Source organism: Camelina sativa, chromosome 9 (genome assembly GCF_000633955.1).
Source record: "Camelina sativa cultivar DH55 chromosome 9, Cs, whole genome shotgun sequence".
NCBI classification, from domain to species: domain Eukaryota; kingdom Viridiplantae; phylum Streptophyta; class Magnoliopsida; order Brassicales; family Brassicaceae; genus Camelina; species Camelina sativa.
In genome coordinates this window covers 25,503,713-25,522,019 of record NC_025693.1, presented here as the reverse complement: position 1 = coordinate 25,522,019, position 18,307 = coordinate 25,503,713, and the positions used below count along the sequence as shown (strand labels likewise).

The 18,307-nt window shown below is 35.8% G+C and overlaps 6 protein-coding genes across 8 annotated transcripts in view; all 6 read right to left on the bottom strand.

Annotated features, from left to right (window-relative positions):
- LOC109126480 (keratin, type I cytoskeletal 10-like) overlaps positions 1–200 on the bottom strand; it is a 4,270-nt gene extending 4,070 nt beyond the window's left edge. The window contains exon 1 of the mRNA XM_019230052.1: positions 14–200. Within this exon, the coding sequence (XP_019085597.1) occupies positions 14–200 (187 nt within the window). The remainder of the gene's footprint in view (positions 1–13) is intronic.
- LOC104712221 (glucan endo-1,3-beta-glucosidase 2-like) lies at positions 822–2,056 on the bottom strand. Its single transcript, XM_019229346.1, has one exon. The coding sequence runs from the start codon at positions 1,972–1,974 to the stop codon at positions 826–828; it is 1,149 nt and encodes a 382-aa protein (XP_019084891.1). The 5' UTR covers positions 1,975–2,056; the 3' UTR covers positions 822–825.
- On the bottom strand, positions 2,336–4,428 carry LOC104712220 (LIM domain-containing protein WLIM2b). Its single transcript, XM_010429068.2, has 7 exons — positions 4,298–4,428; positions 4,142–4,187; positions 3,752–3,916; positions 3,524–3,623; positions 3,391–3,428; positions 3,211–3,300; positions 2,336–2,805 (listed from the first exon to the last, which is right to left on the bottom strand). Exons 3-7 carry the CDS (start codon positions 3,884–3,886, stop codon positions 2,566–2,568), a joined length of 603 nt encoding a protein of 200 aa, XP_010427370.1. The 5' UTR covers positions 3,887–3,916; positions 4,142–4,187; positions 4,298–4,428; the 3' UTR covers positions 2,336–2,565.
- Positions 4,666–7,513, bottom strand: LOC104712219. 2 transcript variants are annotated; one of them, XM_010429066.1, is made up of 5 exons: positions 7,346–7,512; positions 6,677–7,198; positions 5,919–6,568; positions 5,615–5,805; positions 4,666–5,239 (listed from the first exon to the last, which is right to left on the bottom strand). In XM_010429066.1, exons 2-5 carry the CDS (start codon positions 7,182–7,184, stop codon positions 4,864–4,866), a joined length of 1,725 nt encoding a protein of 574 aa, XP_010427368.1. In that variant the 5' UTR covers positions 7,185–7,198; positions 7,346–7,512; the 3' UTR covers positions 4,666–4,863. The 2 variants fall into 2 exon arrangements, with proteins under 2 accessions (XP_010427368.1, XP_010427367.1); XM_010429065.1 differs by having other exon boundaries at positions 6,677–7,513.
- On the bottom strand, positions 7,862–9,273 carry LOC104712218 (60S ribosomal protein L35a-4). The gene is made up of 5 exons (XM_010429064.2): positions 9,156–9,273; positions 8,999–9,034; positions 8,460–8,688; positions 8,324–8,366; positions 7,862–8,033 (listed from the first exon to the last, which is right to left on the bottom strand). The coding sequence occupies exons 1-4, from the start codon at positions 9,182–9,184 to the stop codon at positions 8,325–8,327; spliced, it is 336 nt and encodes a 111-aa protein (XP_010427366.1). The 5' UTR covers positions 9,185–9,273; the 3' UTR covers positions 7,862–8,033; position 8,324.
- LOC104712216 (proline transporter 2) lies at positions 9,716–12,340 on the bottom strand. Of its 2 annotated transcripts, none has more exons than XM_010429062.1 (7): positions 11,936–12,340; positions 11,276–11,500; positions 11,093–11,187; positions 10,820–11,009; positions 10,595–10,719; positions 10,288–10,503; positions 9,716–10,185 (listed from the first exon to the last, which is right to left on the bottom strand). In XM_010429062.1, exons 1-7 carry the CDS (start codon positions 12,024–12,026, stop codon positions 9,808–9,810), a joined length of 1,320 nt encoding a protein of 439 aa, XP_010427364.1. In that variant the 5' UTR covers positions 12,027–12,340; the 3' UTR covers positions 9,716–9,807. The 2 variants fall into 2 exon arrangements, with proteins under 2 accessions (XP_010427364.1, XP_010427365.1); XM_010429063.1 differs by having other exon boundaries at positions 11,276–11,486; positions 11,936–12,019.

Below are 18,307 nucleotides of genomic sequence, written 5' to 3'. Positions count from 1 at the left end.
GAGCTAGGCCAACCAGTCTCCGCAACAATCACCGGAAGATTCTCATGCCCCATCACAGCCATAGCACTAATCACAGCATCAACCATCATATCAAAAAGATTACGGTACCTAACTCCGGTGGTGAGATCGTCTCTGAAATTAAACGGGAACTCTTCAAAAAGAGCAAACCCAATCGGAATCGAGAAGCTAGACCGGTACATGTTGTAGGGATAGAGATTGATCAAGAACGACGAGTTGGTTCTTTCGAGGAATTGAAGAATCGGTCTGATGATCACTTCGCCGTTAGGTTGTTGAAACTGCGCCGACGAAGGTGGGAACGCCGTGGGTACGATGTTGAAGAAAGAGAACGTCGTGGATACAGAGATCTTGTAGATTCTCAGATCCACGAGAGATTGATGAACGTTCTNCCTCCATCTTCAATGCATCTTTACTCTTGTATACACCTGATTACTGTTAAAAACGATTTTGAACAGACATGTCATTTGATCAGTTTCAGGATTAGACAAAGCGCACACACTACAGTGACTACACTGTTGCTTCATCTTTCTATAGCTTCAATGTGTGAGACTCAAAGTGACATTCCCTGAACTAAAAATCAACACAGATAAGCGTTTTTTGTTGTATGTCATTGGCGTTCATGAAGTTCAAAGTAAAATGTGTCATTCTATTCCACAAACAAAAGGATAAGCCTCCAAATTTATGCAAACTTAGTAGTAACCTATCTAAACCTAAGCCAATCATCAACCGAATATGTGATTCAATTCCAAAGAACCAAAAAGTAGAAGCAGAGTAAACAGAGGAAACAGAGATAGTACCTCTCTCTTCCTACATCAACAGATAAAGCAGCACCACTCCCACAAAGCATCCGATGAAAAGCTCAATGAAACTTCTGGCTTTGCCTCCATCCGAGAACTCAAAGCTGTACTTACTAGTCATGTTATGATGCAAAAGCCCCCAGTTCCTAATCCCTTGCTTAGCATCTTTCTCAACAAGCTCAAAGATGTAAACCTCAGAAACACCTTCTTTCCTCAACGGTGTTCCAGATCCGCTTCTCAGATGAGTCAACAAAGCTTTCAAGAACATCTCACTGTACAGCAACGTCGCGTCTACTTCACTAGCATCAATCCCCGAGCTAGGCCAACCAGTCTCCGCAACAATCACCGGAAGATTCTCATGCCCCATCACAGCCATAGCACTAATCACAGCATCAACCATCATATCAAAAAGATTACGGTACCTAACTCCGGTGGTGAGATCGTCTCTGAAATTAAACGGGAACTCTTCAAAAAGAGCAAACCCAATCGGAATCGAGAAGCTAGACCGGTACATGTTGTAGGGATAGAGATTGATCAAGAACGACGAGTTGGTTCTTTCGAGGAATTGAAGAATCGGTCTGATGATCACTTCGCCGTTAGGTTGTTGAAACTGCGCCGACGAAGGTGGGAACGCCGTGGGTACGATGTTGAAGAAAGAGAACGTCGTGGATACAGAGATCTTGTAGATTCTCAGATCCACGAGAGATTGATGAACGTTCTGCATCGCGCGGAGGAGAAACGGAGATACGTCCGGCGAGTAAGAGATCACGTCGTTCCCGACGGAGATGATCGAGATCTTGGTGCGAGGGTGAAACGGAAGCACGTGGCGGTAGACCCAACGCATCGCGAGTGAACGGTTCGAAGCGAGGAGAGGAACGAGTGGATTCGGTACGGAGAGGAAGAGGGATACGTTTGTGTAAGCGAAGGCGCGAATCATCGCCGGATTCGAGTCGAGGAGCCTCACCGCCGGGATGTTCATAGAGACGACTTTGGCGGCTATTCTGTCCGGGGAGAGTTGGGCGGTGGCGGAGATTGAAGCTGGAGTTGAGTATGTGACTCCGATCGTCGTGGCGGTGGTGATCGTCGTAGGTGTAGCTATGGCGGTTAACGTGATAAGGAGGACGAGGAGATGAGAGGAGAGAGAGTGTATCTTCTTCATTCTCTTTTCTTGGAAGTTAGAGAGAGAAAGTGAAATCGGAAACTGAGGATTCTGATCGATCAAGAGAAAGACGAAAAGGTTGAAGACGAAGTGTGAGAATGGGCGGGAGGATTCTGTTGGAGGAGTTACTGATTCTGTGTGCTACAGTGTATATTTGATACTGTAGACATCAATGTAAACTCAGACGCTGACGTGACTACACGTGTCCTCTGTAGCGTATGTTTGACCAAAAAGTCTTACGAAGTTGAATAGTATAGTCAAACCCCTCTGGCCTATTCGGAGGCTTTTCTACTTTATTAAACACAAGGAACCGAGAAGCTTATACATTCTTTAATGGCGACAGAGTCCGAGATACCCAAACTGAAGTTTCTGTAAACGAAAGTCTCAGATTTTATAGATACCAAAACACGAACAGTCTAACACAATCAAAGTTTGGTTTAGCAGACATCAATGGAGATAAGAACATGAAAGGATAGATTACACACACGCTCACACACAAAGACACAAACGGGAAAAAAGCAAACTGAATCAGTTTGGCATCAACATTCAAATTTTTAGACTAGAGAGGAGGAGAAGATATTATTGAAGTTTTTAAGATTCAGGATCCGCGGCTGCTGGTACGCCAGCAGCGACTGCAGCGGCTGCGGAGCGTTTGATGGAAGCGGATTTGATCAAGTGGTTGTAACTTCCCTTTTCCTTGAAGAGCTGAGCGAAATGGTGCTTGCAGTACAGGATTCCTTCAAGAGCTGCGTAGTTGGATGGCGAAAGTGCGCAGCCTCCATGTGAGCATTTGAAGCAGGACTTGTGATATGTCTGGCTCTCCACTGTTACCTGCAGTTTTTGGAACCAAAAACAAGATTTAAGCAGGACAGACCAAAGGAGCTTTCAAAGATCCCAGCAAGTGTTTTTAAGTCATGATGTCAATAGTTTTCATGGATTACTCGAGAACTAAGCACAAGCAATAGACGTGAATCTCCTTAACAGCTCAAACAGGTAAACTAAGCAACAAAGAACCGATATTTCCAGGGTTTATGAATCCATGCAAGACATTATGTTCCTTACAAGCTCTTGGTTATTGAGGGGATTATGTATTTATCCAACACATTAAAGAGAAAACATAGGTGAACTCTAGCAAATGATCAAACTGTGTTTTAGAGGACAGAAAGGTGATTACAGAGCTTCAGTTAATGGGGAAATGCATGAGTGAAGAGCTATAGATACTAAACAAGTTCTAACCTTCTCGATAGGATATACAGTTTTACTGCAAGTGGCGCATTTCTCTTGTGTACCAGAGAATCTGCCCGCAACTCGACTAGGTGTCCTTGTCTGAGAACAAACCAAGAAAGGGATATAAATAAAAGAGTCAATTAATGTGCCTAAAGAGCTTTTATTCCAAACCAGATAAGAAATACTTACCAGCTCAGGAGTTGCTGATTTGTCAGCCGGCTTTGCAGCTATGAGGAATCAAAGTTATAGACACATTACATCGATATCCAAAAGAAGGGCAAGAAAAAAAAATTGGAATCAAGGCAGAGACAAGACTACATACGTGACTGAAAGTTCTTGTTGAAACTACCAGACTCCTTAAAGAGCTGCTCAAAATGAGGCTTACAGTACAACACACCTTCCATGGATGAGTAACTGCTCAGCTGAAAGAAAAAAAAAAGACATTTACTTTCTCAGGAACTTCTTATGGGTACAATGTCAAATCATCATTTAACCAAAACCAGCACCGTTAACATAATATACAAAGGTTATTTATAAGGGAGAAAGAGACCTGAAGCCTGCTTTTGCAGTGAGTGCATTTGAAGCAAGACTTGTGATAGCCAACTCCATCAGCTGAGAGAAGCTCCACAGCATACACTGTCTTCTCACAAGCTTTGCATTTCTGTTGAGTTCCTGTAAAAGACATCTTCAAAGCCTTGCCTTCACTTTTCTCACCCTAAATTTTCAATGTCCAGAAAACAAAGATATAAGAAGCAAACCCCATTAAAAAAAAAAATCCATCTTTGTCCAAAGATCCTAAATTTCAAATCCATTTGACAATTGAAACAAGATTGTATCCAGACAAAAGGTAAATTGTAATCAGAGATAAAGACAAAGCCGATCTCCTAAGAATGAAATCGTAAACCTCGAGAAGATTAATCACAAAGGACGGATCTATTACCTCTCCTTGAGCTTGACTCTTGTCAAGATCTGATCCTCCAACGAAACTGCAAAAATACACAACGCCGACTTAATCAGAGAAAGATTGAGAGATGTGAAAATGCAAAAGTCAAATAGTTTCAAGAGACAGAGAGAGAGAGCTGTAACGTATATCTACCTTCAAATAACGAAAATGGAGGATCTTTGTGACGATCAAGACGATGATGAGGAAGAGAAGAAGAAGATGATGATACAGCAAGCAAAGGAATAATAATAAGATTTTGGTAAAAATCTTTTTTTTTTATCCTCTCCTTTTAGCTGGAGGAGACAGTGGGGTTCCACTTTGGTTTGTCCTCTCTCTCATTTTTAATTATTGTAACCGCTAAAAAAATTGAATTTTATTAGTATATGACTATATGTTACAAATAAAATTAAAATATGAAAAAATTATCTTCTTATCTTACTGTATATTTACCAAATCTAGGTTTTAAATTATCTGTTTATACAACTTTATTCTCCTGGAATGGAATGTATTTGGTGTTCAAGTCTCCTAATCAGATTTTATTATATGACTAAAAGTATCAAATAAACAACTTAAGGCAACATCTATTAATAAAACAACAAAGCATCGACCATATTAGAAGTGATAATAAATACATTACAATTGATCAACTACTACTCTAGAGTGCATGCAAGGCCAATTTCTTATTGTCCCAGCTTATTTATTTATAGCCTTGTCTTTTTCTAGGACATATCAGAAGGCTTCTTAACAGCTCGGAGCTGAACAGAGTTGTCAAAACAGTGGAAGAAGCCAAAGTGAGGGAACCTCTCATACCAAGTTTCTTGTGGCACATGTGTGTCCCAGTGTTCTCCGCTGCTGCTTTTACCGTATTTGTGAACCCATCCTGATCCGTTGTGACCTTCTCCCCAACTTCGGTTCCATCTGTCACCGTGCTTCCCTTCCCACCAAGTCTCACCTTGTTTCACTCCTTGAGCGCTCGGGTTAAAGTTCTCATCCCATTTGTCTCCCCATTTGTCCCAACCGTCCCCTACCCATCGTTCAGCCCACTTGTCTGTGTACTTTGTGCTTCCGCCTTGTCCGTCATACTTCTCTCCCCACCTGGTATTAACCAATCAAGACAGATTTAGAGACATCATAGTTATTTAGTCACACTTTGTGTAGTTTCAATTCTATTTCCTTTACAGATGCAGAGGAGAACTACATAAGCACATATCTTTTGAAGACAAGGTAGGAGTGGCTTTTTACAATGCTAATCGCTCCCAGAACTCACAAGTCGAAATAACAAATTAACCAATTCTCGCAGACTAGGCTTCTAAATGTTAATAGAGCATTCTAACGAGCGTGAAAAGCCAATGTTTTGCTACAGAATCTCAGTAGGGTATAACTGAGTTGATGTTCAACAGTATAAGGTGTTAACGAGCTTGATGATATTGTTCAGGACTATGTGTTGTGAAAAGAGGGTTTTGAGTATACCTTTCATGCCAGACATGAGCATGGCCAGCATCAAGGGGTGTGTTGCGGTCAATGCTGCACCACTTATGAGCCCATTTTTCAGATTTTCCAGTAGCATCATAATGCTCCCACCACTTCTCTTGCCATTCATCACCTTGCCCACTCTTTCCCCATTTGTCTGCAGTTTTCTCCATATGCACAACACCATTCTCCTGTAACAGACAATTCAAATTAAGTCCCAAAATAGTCTACAGTACACTACATACCCCTGCAGATAAGTGTCTCAGTTTCTAGATTTATCTATAGTAACTACTTTTACACTGACCTGGCTCATCGACTCTCTCCAGAACTCACGCCACACGTTTCCAGTCGCATCACGTCCTGATTTCTCAGAACCAAGTTCCTTGAACCCAAAATCATCAGAAGCCTCCCAATACTTGTCTTGCCACTCAACAACACCATCAGCAGTAACCCCACGTATCATTGTCCACCTACAAACCACACCATCAGGTCTTTTCTCTACACCCGTTTGCTTCCACCACTTCAATCCGTCTTCACTAACTCCAGAGGAAGAAGACTCATCCAAACTACCAAGAACACGAGCCACTTCTTCCGCATTCGCTGAAGATACATCATCAAGGTCATGTTCTGTCGACGATGTCTCAGCAGAGCTGGGCTTCGTCTCAGCCTCTTTCCGAACCTCGACCAAAGACTCAAAAGGCGGGATAGTAAAGCTATGTCTTTCAGAAGAAAGCATACTCTCATAGGGTATAGAAAGAGAATCTGCTGATTTATCTTTCTCCAATACAGGATTAGTTGGAAACTCAACAGGCTTTTCCACAGCCTGCAAGTCCACATTCATACTTGAGCTTATCTCACTACCTTGAGGTGGCGTCCAAGACCAAAAATCTGGTCCTGGAGTCTCACTCCCAGAACTTTCAGACCGAGGCACATACACTGTTCTACTCCACATTCCTGGTAGATTCCAACAACATATGAATCAACCAAACCATAATAACCAAGTGAGGTGACTACTACTACTTCACATATAACCAAAACGAATGAAGAGCTAATAAAGTTTACCTCTTTTTTGAGTCTCCGTGACTTCTTCACTTGTGGCAGTGTTAACATCATCTGGAAACCCTTCCTTCCCGTCACCGGAACTGTTAGAAGCAAGAATCGCTTTAGCAGCGGAGATGGCTGCAGCGGCACGATCAACGACCTGCATTCGCTGAATCCGATCTCTTTCCTCGACAGAAACCTCAAGAATCTTCTGAAACTCATCACTCTTCTTCTCCAAATCACCTCCTTCCTCTTTTACACCATCGACGGATACAACATTCTCGGCAATTTTCTCAAAGGCTTTCTCTTTCTTCTCGCGATCAACAGCGTTTTTCCACATATCGAGGTACGATTCAGCTCCTTCATTAGAAACCCTAAGAATCCTCACACCGCTTCTACTTCCTCTCCGGCTCCTCCCGTTCGTCACGAAATTCACAGAAATGGACAAGTCACGTCTTCGCCGTCTTCCGTCGTCCCAGTGAGAGGATCCCAAAGCGGCGCCTATAGAAACACCTAAACGCGATGCCATTTGTTTTCTCTTCCCTTCACAATCCCAATTCCAAGACAGAATCAGTATTGAAAAGAAAAAACGAAAGTTTTTTTTTTTGTAAAAAAGCGGAGAGAAAGAAGAAGACGATCTCTATAGAATTGTGAGAGAAATTGTCATAAAGGATGGATTTTTATCATCACCTCACGTTGAGAAGAGAGAGTCCAAATCAAGATCTGTCCTCGAACGGAACTCCAAAATACACGGGAAATTAAAAGAAGAAGTAGAAGATGATCCACGAAAAGAATAAGAATCTCGGAGATTGTGTGTTTAAGCCTTTAAGCCAAGGACACTGTGAGAGTGAGTCCGTGATTGTAACTTGTACTTTGGGCCTCTATTCTTTTTCCTGATGTCGGCACCAGATATTGGGATATTTTAGTTTTGGCGGGTGGTGCAAAATAGAAGGTTTAATTATCTGTTTTATCTTTAATTCAATGCTTATGACTTTTAACTTTTTACATCATCATTCTCATTCATACATCATCATCATCATCTAATCTAACGAATGTGTTATATATATAGTAGTCTTTAGTAATAGTGTAATACTACTAATGAAAAAAAGGTTTTAATGCTCTTGCATTAAATAATACTGAACGCTTCATTTCTTGTTGAAGCTCAGATTTCAGAAGAGTAGAAGAACATAGTTGAGAGCAAAAAAATAAGGAAATGAAGCGGATCATAATATTTCTGAAATTCCATTAATCGATAATCAAAACTGACAAGAAGAGTCTATGACAAAAAGTGAATAAAAGGATAAAAACTACAGCTCCTGCGAAATGATACTTGTGATTCCCTTCCGCTAGTTTGTAAACTGTTCTTGAATCAAGCTTCCTGCATTAGGAAATCGAATCAGGATCCAGAAACAAAAGCAAAACTTAGGCTTATCTATTATAGGGATGAGTTGTAAGTGCTCTTTAACTACAATGCACAACCTTTCAATTAAAATATAGCCTACGTGACATGGTTAGAACATGTAAAAAGCAAAACAAAATTATCTAAAACCACAAGGTAAAAAATCAGTGGAAGGTGTATAGTCCTCAATTCTGATGATGATCCTAAACGAAATTAAACCAATAAATGGGACTATTGGATCAAAATTTAATTGAAAATGAGAATAGTACCTCATATGTTGCTTGGGTACATGAACACTCTGACTTTAGCTCCCTGAGATCAACACAGCAGATTAATATTGATAAGTCACAAGCACTGGAAAAAACAATCAATCAACCATGATATAATCCAAGAAAATTAACATACCATTGACTTAGGTGGTAGGTTTGAAGTGAACTTAGCACGGACAACACCACTGTTACCATGAGGCCTAGCGACCTTTCCCCAAATGCAACGGTAGTGAGAACCGTTCTTCTTTGTCTTTGCCTTGTAGATGTAAGCCATACGCTTTCCCTTGTACCAGTTAACCTCCTCTTGAGTGTTCACTCCTTCAATCTGGACGAGAGAAGTGTTGGGGTATTGGTTGGACTTGGACCTGACAAATTACTTAATAGTTTAGTAACCAAGCTTTGTTTCACGTTACAGGGCTTGCAAACAATTGCATATAAACACTAAATCAGAGACTTAACTACAAAAACACAAACAGAAGACTCAAATAATTGTCGGAAACTCTATTGTAAACTAGTCCATCATGTCATAAAGATTTCTGTAGAATTAGAAAACAAGATAGATGCTTAATGAAAGAGATAGATCTATGTTGATATACAAAACCAATTCACCCTAATAACTCAGTAACATTGCAAATGTTAATAAATCAATTCGAAAGGATGAAAATTTCAAAGTACCTCTTGTAACCGAGGACTGTTCCTCGAACATACAACCTGCAAAAACAACGAAACATATAGATTTCATCAGACTTAGCTAACCATTAACGAACAAATTCGAATCGGAGATTCAGCTGAAAGAGAGAGAGATAAGCTTCACATTCGAAACCCTAATTACCTAACTCTCTCTCCTTGACGTCCCTTCATTTTCGATCCTGCAACTGTGTCTTCTTCCTCTCCCCACTCCTTTTTATGCCGGCGAGCGAAACTTACAGAGAAAAACCCTAGCTTTCGTTAATTAGGTCAAGACTATTTATATACGGATTCATAAAATAGCACAATGCTCTATTGGGCCTTTGAGCTTTCTCCATCAACTTAGCCCATTAAGGCTAGGCCCAATTATGGCTCACGTTTGATTACTAAATTCATTACGTTTAAAAACTAACGAAAACAGTTTGAAAACAAGAAACAGAGATAACATAAACCATCACCGTATCAAGTTGCAATCTCTTCACTGCCTACGTTTTCGGATCGAAGAGTTACTCGTTGTTTGTTTCCAGGTAACGAGATATAGATTGATCAAGTTATAGAGACTCGGAATTGTTTCAAGTGCTTTGTTACTTGTTTTTCCGATCACTCGATATGGTGTTGGATGCATGGCTTCTTGATTTAACTTCACTTCTCTGTTTATTTGTTATTTTAGTATCTGTTTACTTCGTAATTTCGAAGAAGAAAAAAGAGATTACAACCATTTTTTTTATCTGGTGTAAGATATTACAACATTAACAATATCGAAGAATACAAAAAAAAATAATAAGAGTTTTTTTTTATCAAACATCAGCAAAAACATGGAAGTTTTTGGAATCAACGGATATGAGTCTAACAGCAGCAATAGCAGCAGCAAGAGACATTAATCCAAAGACGCAAACATTAAGCCAATGCCATAGCTTTTGCACAACACTAAGCTTTTCGTTCATAGCGACTAGATACATGTGATTCGCTAATATGAATGTCAGAGGGAACGTGCTTATCGCTCCCGTTAGGCTCATGAAATCTCCAAGAAACGGCAATAGCGCAGAGAGAAGAGTGCTTACCGCAAGGTAGCTTCCTCTTGCTACTGTTCTAAACAACAGATTCTTCAATGCCAATGGACTTCCTTTGACTCCGTACTTTGTATCCATATACTCATAAGTCGGACTAGCAAAAATCTACAAAAAAAATCACAAGAATTTTGAACTGTTAAGCTTAGGAGTAAGACGTAAAAACTCATCATTGAGTTCTAAAGAGCGGTTTGAGGAAGAGAAACTTACATGTAAAGAGATAACGGATTGTAAGAAAGCGCAAATGTTAGCGAGTGCTTTAACCCAGACAGGTCCACTGACGCTGTTTAACAAATAAGTCGATGTAGAGGACCCGTAAGCCCAATAACCGATGAATGTAACGGCATACATTGGTAAAACACCAACAGTGAATTGAAAATACAGAGCCTTCATCATGTTTTTAACCACCGGTTGCTTCACTGTGGCCTAATCATTGCACAAAATATTAGGGTTAATGAAAAAAAAAAAACAGAGAAAGATTCGATCAAGCATGAATATATCGATGTGACTAGCTAACCTGTATTTCCGGGAGCATTCCCGTATTGAATGCGAAAACCAGATTTGCTGCTGCTCCTGTTATGGTAAAGAGTTTGTTTATTGATGATCCTTGTATGGTATAGTCTCTTTCAGGTTTGTTTACTCCTATTAAAACCAAAACAAAACACACAAAATGGTTTAAAAAAACACATATCAATCAAATGTATCATTTAGTTTTTGTTTTGGTTATATCAAAGAAGTATACCATCTTTAGCTGATAGAACTATTGCAACAACAATGTAGACTATGCTGAGGATTGTTGAAACTCCGAGCCAGATTCCAAGAGCTGATAAATGAGGAATACCGATTGCGAAAAGCGCACATACAACACCCGCGATGGCGATAAAGTGAGGCAGTTTCATTAAGCTGTCATCTCTAAAAAGCACATAAACAGCCTGCACATAATGCAAAAGCAGAGCCAAATGAGCAGCTGATGACTTAACTCACAACAAAACAGGTGAGTTTGTTTTTATCGTACCTTTAAGGCAGAACCAGCAAGTATGATGAAGCCACAATTAATCATGAAAAGATTGACATATTGCAATCCCCATGTAACACGGTACATCTTTTTACCTAAGGCATCAAGCAAATACACATCTTGTAAGCCTGAAACAACCAAAATCAATAGTTAAAAAATGTAAAAAAAGGAAGAGGAATGTACCGTAGATGAAGCCTGCAAGGTCTCTATAGCGAATGTGTCTCTTTCCACCAAACTCATGAAGCTTGGCGACAAGAGAGTTTGCATAAAGGGAGATTCCGGTAGCAAGAAGGAGACCAATCACACCACCAATCCAACCCAAAGGAACCATGACTGTCCCGGAATATCCCAACACATAAGCACTGTTTATACCGGTTGTTAGAACAAACGATACCTGCAACCATGAATCTGTGTACAATGCTCAAACTGTTAAAAAGCTTACACACATATACAAGATAGAATAATAAGCCACCCACTCATTTTTTTCCATCCCAAATACAGTTTTCAAGAGTAAAATCAAAACAAAAAAGCAGAGTTCTGTATAGAGAAACTGAAATATGGAAATTACACTTGCTATGCATGCATAAGTGAGTTATTAGTGAATCTGACGAAGAAGACAAAAGGCTACAGTTTATTAGAAAAAAAAAAAACAACCATAAACTCCCCAATTAAGTACACTTTTGGCTTTCCAAAGACTAAATAAAAAAGAACTTTACTTCAAAAGCTCGAGATCAAGCAGTAAACGACAAAGTTGATCCACCCAAAAAAGAGCAAAAAAGAAAACAAAAGGACAATATTTGCAATAACAATATAAATTCCAAAGATAGAGGATAAGAAACGAACCACTGCTAATCTGATGAGCAGTCTCAGGGACTTCGAGATCGAACTTTTCTACTGCTGTAACTTTACGGTTCCTAGATTCACTCGTATCCATGATTCCGACAAGACTCTGTTTAAACCCCTTAACTTTCTTCTCCCACGAGTTCGAGAACTGGTTTTGCTCTCACACCCCAAAAAGACAAGTTTCTTGCTTTGGGTTTAAAGAAACAAAAACAGACAATTCTATTCCACACAAAAAGTGTGAAATGGAATTGATGATAAATGAAAAAAGATGAATCCTGTTTTTTCTGAGTGTTTGATCTTTTGGGTCGTTTGACAAAAAAAAAAAAAAGAAGATCTTTTGGGTCAAATTTAATAGAGGGATGGGTCAGAAAGATGGATACGTCTCTGTGTCACTTCTGTGTTGAATTATTTGCACCAGATCCTATAAAATGTGTAGCGAACGTTTCAGTGTATTTAAATATGATGAAAATACATTTTTTCTTTTTTCTTACCATAATAGTACTAAAAAGGAATGGAATCTTGAGAAATAAAATAGATATGAACGAATCTTACGAATCATTTTTGGAAAGGCTAATAATTAATTTTAGTCCAATCCAATGCAAGAAAACTTATCAAGAAAATTAATCTTTTCTTTAATATTTTTTTTATATAATCGTATTGTTAATAGCAGTGTTAATTTTTCAACAGTCGTCCAATTAACTACAACATTTTTCAAAGTATAGCAACGTGTGAACATAACTGCTGCTGGTTTACAACTTTTTTGATGTAATTATTTGACTAACCATTATGACATAATCTTCCTTTGACTTCTTATTACATTATCCTGAAATTTTAATTTTTTTCTCTCTCTCTTTTGTCCTATGTATTTAGAAATGGACTCGTATGATCGACTTAAATCATAATTCATATGTCCTCTCTGTTGGCATAATCCGAAGGTTATCTCAACTAATTCACTCGTACACCCAAACCCAAAGTGAAGATGCAATTAACATAATAACATCAAAAATGTAATTAAAAAGTCAAAAAATCACATTATGTTGTCTGATTCGACGAATAATGAATGAGTCCAAGTGTCCAACAAAGGCACACCCAATAAATTTAAATCTGAAATATATCAGTTTTGCAGCCTAGTGTGAAATTTTAAATGTGTGTACAATTTATAGTTTTGCAGCCTAGTGTGAAATATTAGCGTAGCTGATAAGTCAACTATATGATCCTCTTCCAAACATCTTATATGCCCATTTCCAAAAAAATATTAAAAATTAATGTATCACACAGAATATTACAACAAATTTATTTATTTTTAAATGTTAAGTTGAGTTAAAATAAAAAACGGAAAGTCTAAAACGAATTAGAAAAATAAAATTCAGCCTTTACGTAATCTACGTGGCTTTATTTGTGGACAATAAAAAATTCAACACCATGCAAAAACTTTATGATGGGAATTTTCAGCCCATCGCGTTCACATGGGTTTGACTTTTATTATTGACTCATAAAAGATGGAGGCATGGAGCATACTACTAAGTACTAACTGTAAAAAAACAGTTGTAAACAAGTCGTTTTTGCACCAAAATAGTTCAACCTTTAGGTTATTTATAATTTATACCTTAATACCTAAAAGACTATGATTTTCACATATATATATAAGTATTCTACAAAAAAATGAAATATTTGTTTAAAAAATTTTCTAATCTTTTTTCATTTCTAAATTGTTTACTTGAGTTAAATTTTGCATCATTTTTCTTTTTATTGTTTTAAAAATTAATTCAAATATCTTTATTTGACTTCTTAAATTTAAATAATATAGAGTACATAAAAAATATAAAAAAATAAATTACCATTATGAAAATTAAATTTTCATGAAAAAATATTTTTTAAAAGATAAGTAAAAATAATTTATAAAAATAAATATATATGTATCAGAGCCAAGTTTCGATCTTGGAACCTATGAATTAAGGGTCTACAACGCTTCCGCTGCGCCACTCTGATTTACTTGCGAAGATTATGAATCTGAAATCTATAATTGTATTTAACGATTTTTATAGAAGAATTATTTAGAAGTTTTACACATAGCAAATTAGATGTGTTTTTTCTTTTTGACCAACCTTATACATTTGTATCTAAAATATGATATTATACAAAATTTTGATCATGTTGATCACGAAAAAGCAAAATATCTTTATTTGACTTTTTAAATTTAAATAATATGGAGTACATAAAAAATATCAAAAAAATAAATTATCTTTATGAAATTTTAATTTTCATGAAAATATATTTTTTAAAAGATAAGTAAAAATAATTTATAAAAAATGAATATATATGTATCAGAGCCAAGTTTTGATCTTGGGACCTGTGGGTTATGGGCCCACCACGCTTCCGCTGCGTCACTCTGATTGACTTGCGAAGATTGTGAATCTGAAATCTATAATTGTATTTAACGATTCTTATAGAAAAATTATCTAGAAGTTTTACACATAGCAAATTACATGTGTTTTTTCTTTTTGACCAACCTTATACATTTGTATCTAAAAAATGATATTATACAAAATTTTGATCATGTTGATCACGAAAAAGCAAAATATCTTTATTTGACTTTTTAAATTTAAATAATATGGAGTACATAAAAAATATCAAAAAAATAAATTATCTTTATGAAATTTTAATTTTCATGAAAATATACTTTTAAAAAGATAAGTAAAAATAATTTATAAAAAATGAATATATATGTATCAGAATCTGAAATCTGAAATCTATAATTGTATTTAACGATTCTTATAGAAGTATTATCTAGAAGTTTTACACATAGCAAATTACATGTGTTTTTTCTTCTTGACCAACCTTATACATTTGTATCTAAAATATGATATTACACAAAATTTTGATCATGTTGATCAGGAAAAAGCAAAATATCTTTATTTGACTTCTTGAATGTAAATAATATGGAGTACGTAAAAAATATCAAAAAAATAACTTATCTTTATGAAATTTAAATTTTCAAAAAATATATTTTTTAAAAGATAAGTAAAAATAATTTATAAAAGATGAATATATATGTATCAGAATCTGAAATCTGAAATCTATAATTGTATTTAACGATTCTTATAGAAGTATTATCTAGAAGTTTTACACATAGCAAATTACATGTGTTTTTTCTTCTTGACCAACCTTATACATTTGTATCTAAAATATGATATTACACAAAATTTTGATCATGTTGATCAGGAAAAAGCAAAATATCTTTATTTGACTTCTTGAATGTAAATAATATGGAGTACGTAAAAAATATCAAAAAAATAACTTATCTTTATGAAATTTAAATTTTCAAAAAATATATTTTTTAAAAGATAAGTAAAAATAATTTATAAAAGATGAATATATATGTATCAGAATCTGAAATCTGAAATCTATAATTGTATTTAACGATTCTTATAGAAGTATTATCTAGAAGTTTTACACATAGCAAATTACATGTGTTTTTTCTTCTTGACCAACCTTATACATTTGTATCTAAAATATGATATTACACAAAATTTTGATCATGTTGATCAGGAAAAAGCAAAATATCTTTATTTGACTTCTTGAATGTAAATAATATGGAGTACGTAAAAAATATCAAAAAAATAACTTATCTTTATGAAATTTAAATTTTCAAAAAATATATTTTTTAAAAGATAAGTAAAAATAATTTATAAAAGATGAATATATATGTATCAGAATCTGAAATCTGAAATCTATAATTGTATTTAACGATTCTTATAGAAGTATTATCTAGAAGTTTTACACATAGCAAATTACATGTGTTTTTTCTTCTTGACCAACCTTATACATTTGTATCTAAAATATGATATTACACAAAATTTTGATCATGTTGATCAGGAAAAAGCAAAATATCTTTATTTGACTTCTTGAATGTAAATAATATGGAGTACGTAAAAAATATCAAAAAAATAACTTATCTTTATGAAATTTAAATTTTCAAAAAATATATTTTTTAAAAGATAAGTAAAAATAATTTATAAAAGATGAATATATATGTATCAGAATCTGAAATCTGAAATCTATAATTGTATTTAACGATTCTTATAGATCTTTATTTGACTTCTTGAATGTAAATAATATGGAGTACATAAAAAATATCAAAAAAATAAATTATCTTTATGAAATTTAAATTTTCAAAAAATATATTTTTTAAAAGATAAGTAAAAATAATTTATAAAAATATATATATATGTATCAGAATCTGAAATCTGAAATCTATAATTGTATTTAACAATTCTTATAGAAAAATTATCTAGATGTTTTACACATAGCAAATTACATGTGTTTTTTCTTTTTGACCAACCTTATACATTTGTATATAAAACATGATATTACACAAAATTTTGATCATGTTGATCAGGAAAAAGCAAAATATCTTTATTTGACTTCTTGAATTTAAATAATATGGAGTACATAAAAAATATCAAAAAAATAAATTATCTTTATGAAATTTTAATTTTCATGAAAATATATTTTTTAAAAGATAAGTAAAAATAATTTATAAAAAATGAATTTCAGCGTCCTTACAATTTCACAATTTCATTGTTTTCATTTCTCTTCCTTACAAAGACCCACTTATGTCCAACTGGTATAATTTCAGGTGTTGTCCTTAAGATCGGACCAAACACACTTCTCTTCTTCAAAGAGTTTAACTCCACATCAATAGCTTCTTTCCATTTAAGCAAATTTTTGCTTTGAGTGCACTCTAATATAGATGTGGGTTCATGATCCTCATTTATCTCAAGTGCTACCTTGTATGCAAATATATCATCAATGTCGACATCTTTTCGGTTCCATTGTATTCCAGACATTATATAATTGATTGATATCTCATTGTTATCAATCCCTTCAGGTTCTTGAGGTTCAGCGTCCTGAACTTTACTTTGTACCTTAGGAGTTTCCGCGGCAATGTCTGTTTTTTCATTAATTCCCTGAACCTCGGTCTGTTTTGCACCTTTAGACTTCCGAGGGTTCTTATTTTTAGAACCTAATGGTCTACCTCGTTTCAAACGTGGTTTAGACTCTGTAGCAACTTGATTATTGTGTTCCTTCTGAACATCAATACGTACTGGTGCATTGCAAGCTGGTATGTACGATTTTGTTACTCTCTTTGGGTCAGCAAAGGAACCTGGCAATTGATTAGCTAGCTGTTGTAAATGTATAATCTTTTGAACCTCTGCATCACATGCTATAGTTCAAGGATCTTGCCAATTTAAGTATGTTTGATTCCATGTTAATTCCTTGACCAGCTTGCTAGTCTCACCACCTAACATAGGGAATTCAGACTCAACGAATTGACAGTCCGCGTATCTGGCCTTAAATAAATCTCCTGTTAATGGCTCAAGATACTTTATAATAGTGGGAGACTCATATCCAACATATATTCTCATCCTCCTTTGAAGTCCCATCTTAGTTCTCTGTGGTGGAGCAATATGTGTATAGACGGCACAACCAAATGTTTTGAGATGGGATAAGTTTGGCTCTTGACCCGATAATAGTTGGGATGGTGAATATTTGTGTTCACTAGATGGCCTGATGCATATGAGCTCTGCTGCATGTAAGACCGCGTGTCCCCAAGCCAACACAGGAAGCTTCAATCGCATTAACAATGGTCGAGCTATCAATTGTATTCGTTTAATGAAGGATTCAGCTAATCCGTTTTGTGTATGGACATGTGCCACAGGATGTTCCACACTCACCCCCATGGACATACAATAATCATTAAACGCTTAGGATGTAAATTCACCAGCATTGTCTAGACGTATAGTCTTAAGTGGAAACTCTGGAAAATGTGCTCTTAATCTTATGATTTGAGCTAACAGCTTAGCAAATGCTAAGTTCCTTGTGGATAACAAGCAAACGTGTGACCATCTGGTTGATGCATCTATCATCACCATGAAATATCTAAATGTCCCACATGATGGGTGTATTGGTCCACATATATCACCTTGTATCCTTTCCAGAAAGTTTAAAGTCTCGTTTGTGACTTTTACTGGTGATGGTCTTATGATAAGTTTCCCTTGTGCACATGCTACACAAGTGAGATTTTTAGGGAAAACTTTTCTCTCTTTAAGATTGTACCCATTCGAACTCTTAATCAGTTTACGTATCATGTTCGAACCCGGATGGCCAAGCCGGTCATGCCATAGAGTGAATTGTTCTTTGAACAGTTTGTGCTTTGCCAAGTTAGCTTCTATCATGTTAATCTTAGCATGGTATAAACCAGTGGCTAGTGCAGGTATAGTCTCTAGGACCTTCTTTTGTCCTTTTAAAATTTCTGTAATGTATAGGAATTCTTTAGTTCCTTCACCCTTGGTTTCAACATGATAACCA

Coding starts and splice junctions, on each gene's coding strand:
- LOC104712221 (XM_019229346.1), bottom strand. CDS start 1,974: ATGAAGAAGATACACTCTCTCTCCTCTCATCTCCTCGTCCTCCTTATC.
- LOC104712220 (XM_010429068.2), bottom strand. CDS start 3,886: ATGTCTTTTACAGGAACTCAACAGAAATGCAAAGCTTGTGAGAAGACA. Junction 3,301..3,390: donor AATCAGCAACTCCTGAGCTG/GTAAGTATTTCT, acceptor GTTTGTTCTCAG/ACAAGGACACCTAGTCGAGT. Junction 2,806..3,210: donor CTGTATATCCTATCGAGAAG/GTTAGAACTTGT, acceptor CAAAAACTGCAG/GTAACAGTGGAGAGCCAGAC.
- LOC104712219 (XM_010429065.1), bottom strand. CDS start 7,184: ATGGCATCGCGTTTAGGTGTTTCTATAGGCGCCGCTTTGGGATCCTCT. Junction 5,806..5,918: donor GGAGAGAGTCGATGAGCCAG/GTCAGTGTAAAA, acceptor TGTCTGTTACAG/GAGAATGGTGTTGTGCATAT. Junction 5,240..5,614: donor GCTCATGTCTGGCATGAAAG/GTATACTCAAAA, acceptor GGTTAATACCAG/GTGGGGAGAGAAGTATGACG.
- LOC104712218 (XM_010429064.2), bottom strand. CDS start 9,184: ATGAAGGGACGTCAAGGAGAGAGAGTTAG. Junction 9,035..9,155: donor CGTCAAGGAGAGAGAGTTAG/GTAATTAGGGTT, acceptor TTGTTTTTGCAG/GTTGTATGTTCGAGGAACAG. Junction 8,689..8,998: donor ACAGTCCTCGGTTACAAGAG/GTACTTTGAAAT, acceptor GTAATTTGTCAG/GTCCAAGTCCAACCAATACC.
- LOC104712216 (XM_010429062.1), bottom strand. CDS start 12,026: ATGGATACGAGTGAATCTAGGAACCGTAAAGTTACAGCAGTAGAAAAG. Junction 11,501..11,935: donor TGCTCATCAGATTAGCAGTG/GTTCGTTTCTTA, acceptor CATTGTACACAG/ATTCATGGTTGCAGGTATCG. Junction 10,504..10,594: donor GAATGCTCCCGGAAATACAG/GTTAGCTAGTCA, acceptor TGCAATGATTAG/GCCACAGTGAAGCAACCGGT.